Raw genomic sequence first — 10,281 nt, 5'->3', positions numbered from 1 at the left:
TTAGGTTCTTTGGTTTTTTAATTATGTTCACTGTTGACATCTTGCTTGTTATGAGAGAATACATACATACTAAATATTGTATCAGTTATCATAAAGAACAATCTATGCTCAAATCAACAAATTGAGGAACACTTCTAAATCACTTGATGCAAGACGCTAAAGTACAATAGCTTGAATACGAGATAAACAAGACAATTAGGCTTAATTTGCAGCTGTATGGTAGAAGCCGAGCAAACCCCTATGGTAAGAACAGAAAGAAGTGTTCAATTGATGCTTGTGTGAGAGTGTGCACTCCAGAGAAGAATGTCAAGATCAGGAGGATGTCAAGATCAGACGACACGTTGTTCTCAAACGGTAGAAATACATAAAAATAAAAAAAAGAGCAAGAAAAAGAGTGCTGAACGATTCTGTTTGTCTATGATTCCAAACAAGCCCAGACGAACGGAATGGACATCTAAGCGACGCATTAGAGTGAGAACATCATCCTTCAAGCTTCACTGAATCCAATACGGTCCTAGCCTCTTTGTACTCCTCTGCTTCAGCCAAGTCCTCTTCCGTTTCCTGAAAAACACACACAGCACATACAGGATATCAATACTAACCCCATCACATACACACACAACATTAAAATGACTAACCCATCAAATAGCATAACACCAAATCTAACTTACAGTCCACAATCAACCCATAGTTAACCTAGCCATGAAAAGTCCACGGTCCATTCACGTGGCTATTCACCAAATGATCATACAAAACCTGTTTTTCTAACACGTCCCTTACATAGTGCATTTAAATAAAATGTACATTAACAATCTGCATACGTTGATTCCACAGTGTAACATTTCTAGTCAGTGCAGAAGAGTGTGTGTGTGTGTATGGGTGGATGTGTGAGAGAGTGTGTGTGTGTGGGTCACATCTGTGCTAATCGAGTGCTGTTGGGTTCCTATGGTGGCCCACCGCAGTGACAGAACTGCTAATGAACTGTAATGAGTGTGTGTGCGTGCGTGCGGGAAGGGGTTGAGGTGGGTGAGAGGGGATTTTGGTGTGAGGTGGAGAGGGACAAGTCGCTGTCACGTCTCCCCACCCTCCCTCAGAGGAGTCATCTGTGATTTCCTCTCTCCCCCTCTCCCTTCCGCCTCTTTCTGCACGTGTGTCTCACCGAGGCCACGGCTGCCTGACTCCTGCTCTCTGCTAATTGTGAGGACCCTGAGACACGCATGTGTGTGGAAGAAGGGTGTATGTTCCTTTCTCTGGCTTCTTAGATCTGTCAGGATAGACAACGCTACAGACAGTCACACGCATCTGCATGACGAGTGTCACTGAAAATCACACACTCCCGACACGGAAGCCCAAAATACTAACATCTGGATAAACCTGCAGCAACCAAGACAAAGGAGGATTGGCTCCACCTCCAGTCTGGTTCCTCTTAACATTTCTTCCTTCATAACAGAGTCCAGCTTGGTCACTGTTGCCCTAGGATTGCTTCCATGTGATTTTATATATATTTTTTTTATTTCGGGAAGAAAACGGAGCTGTTCTTACTAGTATCTGGGACAGGTCTGCGTGTGCTATGGTCAGACGCCTGTGACAGTCTGGAATCATCATCTTGGACTCCTGTAGCACCTCCAACTGGAACCCAGAGACAGTACAACACATACTACTCATCAGCACCATCATCTACACCATTTATAAGCATATCAGTTGTGTGTGTTAGTTTTTCTTCAAGGGGTCCTCCAAGCAGAAGAACCATAGTACAAAAAAGGTTTAGAAACACTGCTTTAGAACATAATGTATTAAAAGGTTGAAAAACAACGCGTTACAGCTTCAGTAGCACGACTGTGTCGTTCCTGGCAATAGGCAATGTCTTGGTTTAGTATCCCACATACGCTGTGTTAAGGTTAACATCCCACAACAAGCTCTCTGCCTGTGTGACATTTTTTATTGAGTTATTGATCGGGCAGGGAGTTGGGCAGCAGCAGGGGTCCTCGCCTCGCTCTGCCTCCGGCACACCTGGGTGAGTGGAGAAGACTAAAGCAGAGAGGTAGCAGCACGGTGATCAGGCATGGAGAGGTATTACTACGCCCAGGGCAGGTAGCACTACGGTGATCAGGCATGGAGAGGTATTACTACGCCCAGGGCAGGTAGCACTACGGTGATCAGGCATGGAGAGGTATCGCTACGCCTGTGGGGAAGCGGAGTTAGAGCCTGAGGTTCAGGCAGAACTGAGTCCCTCAACAGGCAAAGCGAATGGGGAATTCCCCTGACTGGCATCCTAAAAAGCACAGAGGAGTCAGACACACTTCTAAGAAACTCCAGTGGTGAGGTGGAGACACACACACACACACACACACACACACACACACACACACACACACACACACACACACACACACACACACACACACACACACACACACACACACACACACACACACACACACACACACACACACACACACACACACACACACACACACACACACTGAGGTGGTAGAGTGGTCATGGTGCCCGCCCAGTACCAGTGCAGTGGAATGATCCCACCAGCAGCAGCAGGATAAAGACTACACTTAGAGGCCTATTGATTCTATTACAATGAAAACCTCTAATCCGTCCATCCATCCTGCCCTTCAACCTGACCATCTCCTACTACAATCCATCTGCTCTCCCAGTCCCACCACTAACCTACACCTGGTATATATATGAGACCCTAATCACACAGGGCTCTGGTCAAAAGTAGTGCACTATATAAGAAATAGGATGCCATTTGGGACGCAGCCCTAGACCTAAAGCTCCCTCGATGTTCTAAAACAATCCACATCAACTGAACAAACCTAACAATGGGTCGAACCAGAGAACTTGTAATTCTGCGGCGGGGAAAAACACAGACGGCTGAAAAAGCGGCGTTTACTTTACTTTGATTTCAGACGTAGACGAGCTATCTAATGTGCATACTGCAAGAGTAGAATCAGTTGTCCATTGGGCATGAAATCGTTGCAGATGATCCTCTCCACAAGGTGTAAAATCCCTAGAATAGCTGAGATGAAAACAAAGGTTATGAGGTAGGGCACACAGGGGACAGAGGTCACCCTGGGTCTTCTAACAGCCTCTCATCCCTCACTCATTCTACACCAAGCAGGGAAAATAAAGGAGGGAGCGAGGAAGAGGGAGGGAGCACACGAGGATATGGGCCAGCGATCTCCTAGCGGCTGTAAATTACCAGCATGTGGCAGTAATTATCAAACTCCTCCAAAGTTACATAACGTCATTAAATCAGAAAATGACTAAATCACTAACGGACCCCCCCCCCCCCAAGCCTAATTATTCATAATGATACTACGCTGACCTCATTACAGCGAATGTAGGGCTACTGGCATCATCTGTTCTCTACTGTACTATACTTCTCTTTTACAATAGGCGTGTTAAAGCACATTAGAACGCTTCTATACATTTAGCCACGAAGGCAACAAAGAAAATGTTGATGAGGAAAATCACAACAGGTCATTTAGAATGCCAAATAAAACGTTACTAAAAGCACACACCTCATCGGAGGACAAGATTATTTGTATGCATTACTTCATCAGGCCTTTCCTGTGTCTTTCCTGTGTAGTAACCAAGTGGCTAGCAACATTGTATTATCTTGTGTAATAACAAAAATGGCTCCAAATCCATGAATATGCAATCACAAATCAATTGCTAAATCATAATGAACTTAATACAACGTTGTTACTATAGTATGACATATATATAGTATAACTACACAGCTTTAAAAGCAACTTAATGTAAAGTTTTGTATGTGTAGGCCTATGTAAAGCATGTTTTTACAACTTAATGTAAAGTTCTGTATGTGTAGGCCTAAGTAAAGCATGTTTTTACAACTTAATGTAAAGTTTTGTATGTGTAAGCCTAAGTAAAGCATGTTTTTACAACTTAATGTAAAGTTCTGTATGTGTAGGCCTAAGTAAAGCATGTTTTTACAACTTAATGTAAAGTTCTGTATGTGTAGGCCTAAGTAAAGCATGTTTTTACAACTTAATGTAAAGTTTTGTATGTGTAGGCCTATGTAAAGCATGTTTTTACAACTTCATGTCGGCTATTTATTCTGCTGAGTTGTCACCGACCTGTTTCTTGATGACATACTTGGCCTCTGAGTCGGCCTCTTCGTCGCAGGCCTCTGCTTTCAGTCGTTCAATCTTCTCCTCCTGCTGCCTGGTCTCCTTGACGTACATGACCTTCTCCTTCACCAGCCTGGGGAGACAATAACAGACAAGACACAGCACAGCGTAGTTACAAACATACAAAAACAAATCAACACACTGGGGAGCCAGGCCCAGCCAATCAGAATGAGTCCCCCCCCCCCACAAAAGGGCTTTATTACAGACAGAAATACTCTTCAGTTTCATCAGCTGTCTGGGTGGCTGGTCTCAGATGATGGTAACACATGGTCTGCGGTTGTGAGGCCGGTTGGACGTACTGCCAAATTCTCTAAAACAACATTTTATAGTAGCCTTTTATTGTCCCCATCACAAGGTGCACCTGTGTAATGATCATGCTGTTTAATCAGCTTCTTGATATGCCACACCTGTCAGGTGGATGGATTATCTTGGCACTGGAGAAATGCTTAATAACATTCTGACCACAAGGCTCGCGCTCGTCAACGAGCATCCGCGTAGCCAGGCGCTAAAATAGAACTTGGTTCTATTTGTGATGCTTGATGCACTACAAGTCCCGCTTCTCCTATCTCCTCAGGAGCATAAACCCACGTGGGTGATTGAAAAATGAACTGAGGTCCACACTCCAGTCCAGTTGGTGGTGGTAATGCACCTCAAAGTTGGTTGCCAACCGCAATATAAAGTCCAATGAAGAAGAACCCTGAAGGAGGAGAGATTACTACAAACAAACTCGGTTTACCGTTTTATCTGTGGATTAATTGTCGGAGTAGAGGACCTTGTGCACTTCCGGTAAAATAACAACCCAATGTTTATAGCCGAGGACAAATTAGCTAGCAACAGCAAGCTAGCTAGATAAATTACCATTACCATGTTTCGACCTATCACCAAATTAATATAGTTGGTTCAGAGTTCATTTTCATATTTCAACCTGCGTGTCCTGATCGGGTCTGGTGTGGGTGGACAATTTTTTGACATTTTTAAATCAACATTCGCGCGATGACGTTAAAAACAACACAGAAAAAACACAAACACCTAAAACACAAAGCTGTACAAACTCAGGCCCCAAGATGTCAAAGAGGAGGAGTTTTCATTCAACTTACCACCAGGTAAAGTAATGGTCAAACAAACAACAAAAATAGTCCTGACCAATTTGTCCCATTGTTTCCAGATGTGTACAGCGTTGGTGTAATGTAACAATGCCGTCTGTGTGTTGGTTATCTGTGGATCTACTACAGTACAGCGCCTTGCCTTCCTCCTCTGCCTGATCACCACGCTCTCCATTTAACTGCCACTTCTGGCAGGACACACACTCTACTGGCCCTTTCTACGATTAATTGATCATCAATTTAGTCCCTAATTTGGACCAAGTCATGTGGTAAATGGACCACTTTTCCTTGATTGTTAGTGAAAATGGGTTTGAGTACATTGATATATTTTGATTATTTATCAATTACGGGCCAAATGGAACTAAATCTATTAAATAAATTCAGATCCTGATTGGCATAATGGAGTTTGAAAATATCACTATTGATAATGATTCCTGACTAATAGTCTTTTTCCGGCTGCAGCTTTGCTTGTCGGGATGACGACGCGAAATTCATTTTTCATAAAATCAGCTGTGTGCGTTGGTTCGTGTGTGTGAGTGATCCTTCATTAATCAGGCACATTACCCAGAAACACCCTCTCCCTCAGTGTTGCCGTGGCGCCTTGCTTAGCCGAGGAAGCCAACGGCACTCTGTCATATTTTATGTCAATTACCGCTCATTTTAATACGTTTCCATCAAGACGCTGTTTAAACGGGCGGCATATGCAACAACGAACAGCAGAGGAGCGCTCCTCCTCTCCTCTTTTCCTCTCCTCTCTCTCAGGCTTTACACAGTAAGGACGTCACCTCTGAGGTTATTTAGAAGGAAAGAAGGCCTCAACAAGAGAGAGGGGAACAGAGGAAGGAAAAGAAAGGGGGATTGAAATTATTTGAATAAAACTGAAGGACAGTCTAATAACTAAATGTCCACCCCCACCCCGTCAATCCTCCTCTTCCTCTCATCCAGTCCCGATGTTCATTCCTTATTTCTCTCCGGCAGGGTCTTGGAAACGCTGGCTGTGTGTGTGTGTGCGTGTGTGTGTGTGAATGAGGGGTGGGGTCGTCGTGGCTGGTTTTAAATAGACCTGCCACCCTGGACTTAATGGAAAAGGCATCTCTCTGGAAAATAAGGAAAAAAAGGGAATTAGAGATCCGACACACATTCGGCCGCCTCCTCCTCCTCCTCAGGCAGCACTGCATTTTTGAGCACCGGCCTAGCCCTATGCCAAGGCCCGAATGACAAAGCCAAATTACTGTTGTCATTTTATTAAGGGCATCCGCCTCGCTAGGGCAGAGAGGAGGCACTGACTGGAATGTACAACGCCACAAAGCCAATGGAACAGGCCTTACTGGGAGAGAGCGGACAGGGAGCTGCTAGGCTTTTAATAACACATGAGGAATGAGAGGGGGAGAAAGAGAGAGTGAGAATGAAAGAGAGGGAGGGGGACATGAGAGAAAGAGGGAAAGACAGACAGACAGGAGGACATAGTAGGGTACAGAATTACACGAGAAACAGACAAAAAGAGAGAAAAGGCAGTCTGTTCCATCTGACCTTGAACAGAGGCTGCAGGTTCCAATACCAAGGTCATGCTACAGGCCACAGGTGCTGAATGGGTAATGGGTCTCTCCTTACTTAATTTGCCTCAGTGAAATATTCCATTCCTAGGACAGCCAATGATGAAGTCAACCTATTCCGAATGGGGCCGCATGGGAAGGAATGAGAATAGAGACGTTTTAGAATGGAAATGAAGCCATTCTAGAATGGAGATGCGTTTGAACCAACTTGATAAAGCACCACCTCTCATTACACCGGTGGGCCTACAGTTTCCCCACTGCATCAGACACCCTCTCTGTGACGTCACCCTCTGAGGGAGAAGTCTCAACCGCCAGCGCCATTACCCACAATCATCAGGGAGCCCGTTAGTAATGTGACCCTGATCAAAACACAATCGATAGCACATTTACACAAAGGGCCACGGAGGAAGGGAACCTGGAGGTGATGAGGGAGAAAGCAAAAAAAAATCCTCTCCATGCTTAGGCCGACTATTCTATTTATGGATATATATATATATGGATGATGTCCAGTGTTGTGATGGAATCTCTCGATGAATAGAAGCTCTTGAATAGCTTTCAGGAGAACATGTATTAAAATATGACATTCTTGTTCTGTCCTTCCGATAAAAGATTAGGCTGCATCAGAAAAAAGGAGACGCTGTAATTATTAGTATGATTAGTGAATTAGATCTAATCGTGACTACTTTTGTGTGTTCAATAAAATAAATAACAGATTGTGGTCAGATGTTGGACTGTAGCAATGGAATGCCCTGTCAGGGAAAACATCAGTCATTTGCAGCCAGGGTCTAATTGTGCAACTCTAAGCTAAAACTGATTGCCTTGTCAACAAAAAAGAACCTGGTTCAGATGAGAATGAGCTTGCAGAAAATCAGCTGCAGTGCATCAAATGACGCATTTAGGCTTATGTTTACAATTGCACAGTCACTGACCATAAATAGGCCTTTAGCCTAAATTCACTTGAAAACTTAGCTAGCAAAGCCTGGTCTTTTGGCTCTGATGAGTGCATCGCTCGCACCTTAGACAGAGATGACAAGAGAAAACTGCTTATTGCGCACCTGCCAAGAGAATGCCAAAGTAGATTTTTGTTTTGTTTTATTCACAACAAAGGCCTGAGCAAGTTTTACATAGAAAACAATAAGATACATTAAAAAAATAAAAAGTAGGACAACAGTACATGAGGGGTTGTCATAACATCAGATTTGCATCCTTAATAATTGTCGAGAAGAGAATGCAACGGACGTTGCATGCTAGCTTGTATGCTATCCGCTTAACTTTACCGTTATAGGCAACACAACCGGGATGACTTGCTAACGTGACACACGCAATTACTATAAATGGTTAAAACATTGTATAAAAAGGCGAAAATGTCATTCAACAACATACAATGTATATTTAAATATGTTATGAAGTACAGGTTCCTATGTCCTTGCTACTGCCTTATTTTGATTGACAATGCATGCACCTCCCTAAAGTACCGGTGTATAGTTAAATCTATACCGGCGAAGTGTTCTCGACGCACAGTCTGACTTCTGTCTCGAGCCGTAGGTATCCGCGGCCTTGTGGGTGTAGCATGTTAGTCAGTTAGCAAGCTAACTAGCTAGCCTGCTATCTTTTAAGATTGTATTAATTAAAAACTACACTTACCGCTTAACAACGCCAGTCTTGATTTTAATCTGTCGTATTCTTGGATCTGCCATGTTAACTGATATTCTTAAACGACACAATAAAGTACTAGTTTACTGAAATACTGTGAAACGGTTGCTATCCAACACAGCCCAACAATATTGCTCATGAGATCCTGGGCATGCGCACTGTGTACCGCGGGAAAGGAGGTGGGCATTTTTGGGCAGAAGTCCCTCTTGGAGTAGGCCTAATTCCAGGAATTTGGAATAAAGAAAGGCTAAGAATTTGATCTGTCTAGCGAGTCGACGATACGAGATCTAGTTAAATAATGTCATACAAGAGGAAACATAAATCAAGAAATGTTGGATTCAAATCCTACATGATTGGATATGTGTATGCTAAATCAAAATGTCGACTGATTTCACCGATTCAGTCATGTCAGATCATTATAACAACGGATGGGGTGGGAAGGGAGAAAGGAAGGAAGGAAGGAAGGAAGGAAGGATGCATTCATAACATTTCTTAATAGGTTCATGTGTGTTCAGTAAAGTAGTAGCCTAGACTTGCTCATTTATAGGCTACTCTCAAGTTGCAGAATTTTTTTATATATTTTTTTTTAATTAAGTTTTTGGTTTTACTATCCTTGTGGGGACCAGAAGTCCTCACAAAGATAGTAAAACAAGAAATGTTCGGTCAAGTAGAGAGATTTTTCCGGTTCCCACAAGGAAAATGTCAATTTCTTGGTTTAGGGGTTAGGTTTAGGGTTATAATTAAATCAAATCAAATTTTATTTGTCACATGCGCCGAATACAACAGGTGTAGGTAGACCTTAACGCGAAATACTTTACTTACAAGCCCTTAATTAGGGTTCGAATAAGGGTTAGGTTTGGGGGTTACGGTTAAGGTTAGGTTAAGGGTTAGGGTTAGGTTTTGGCTTTTGTGTGTGTGTGTGTGTGTGTGTGTGTGTGTGTGTGTGTGTGTGTGTGTGTGTGTGTGTGTGTGTGTGTGTGTGTGTGTGTGTGTGTGTGTGTGTGTGCGTGTGTGTGTTGAGACTGAGCATTTCAGCATCATGGACAGCGATTTTTAAAACCCATCTATATAACGTTAGTATGGAGATGCAATAGCGAAACCTTAAGCTGCTGAATTATTACGCATTGCGCATGGGTTGCTTCCATGTTGCTCCATGAGCTTTGTTCAAAGGCATTTTGTCTAAGTACATTTTGTGATGTAAAGTTTATATGTGTAATGTAAATGATTGTAAAAACTAATTCGCCTTACCTATATAGATTCTAGATTCTACAGCCTAGATGTTCAAAGCCCTCAGTCTGAGAACCTTACCTCGGATGCATCACTGTGAATAATAAGTCAAGTTACACCATACATTTATTTGTCTGCGCAGCTAGTTGATTAGTTGGGGCATAAACAAATGGCTGTGTGTCTTCCAAAACAGCCCATTAGATTCCATTTGAATCTCTGTGTCCTCGTCTGCTATTGATTTGTGGTATCCATGAAAAATCATTTAATTTCATAGCATTCTTCAAGGTCCCCTTGACTTGCATCACAAATGCAAGCACGCCATCAAATCTTGTATCATAGCCTCTATACAGTCGCAATGTGTGCGTTTGCCGTTTAAGATCTATAGGCCACACATTTCAAACTTATATCCAATTGAATAGCTGCATTGTCTCTATTTCACCAACAGCAGCCACAAGTTCTAGCGTAACGTATATTACAAAGGATGAATTCTCTAAACCCTTCAATGCACTCTGTTATCGTAATGTATGTTCTGCTATTTGTTTTATTGTTTAACAGTTGCAGAGAAGTCACTCA

At 42.9% G+C, this 10,281-nt stretch overlaps 1 protein-coding gene across 2 annotated transcripts; it reads right to left on the bottom strand.

Moving 5' to 3' along the window:
* Positions 1-8,630, bottom strand: LOC120021219 (tubulin-specific chaperone A-like). Of its 2 annotated transcripts, XM_038964883.1 has the most exons (4): positions 8,473-8,630; positions 4,119-4,245; positions 1,543-1,629; positions 1-561 (listed from the first exon to the last, which is right to left on the bottom strand). In XM_038964883.1, the coding sequence occupies exons 1-4, from the start codon at positions 8,523-8,525 to the stop codon at positions 481-483; spliced, it is 348 nt and encodes a 115-aa protein (XP_038820811.1). In that variant the 5' UTR covers positions 8,526-8,630; the 3' UTR covers positions 1-480. The 2 variants fall into 2 exon arrangements, with proteins under 2 accessions (XP_038820811.1, XP_038820812.1); XM_038964884.1 differs by lacking the exon at positions 1,543-1,629.
* Between the last annotated feature and the right edge of the window lie 1,651 nt (positions 8,631-10,281).

This window comes from Salvelinus namaycush, chromosome 26, assembly GCF_016432855.1.
Source record: "Salvelinus namaycush isolate Seneca chromosome 26, SaNama_1.0, whole genome shotgun sequence".
Classification (NCBI taxonomy): Eukaryota; Metazoa; Chordata; class Actinopteri; order Salmoniformes; family Salmonidae; genus Salvelinus; species Salvelinus namaycush.
The sequence above is the reverse complement of the archived record's forward strand: the minus strand, read 5'-3'. Positions and strand labels throughout refer to the sequence as shown.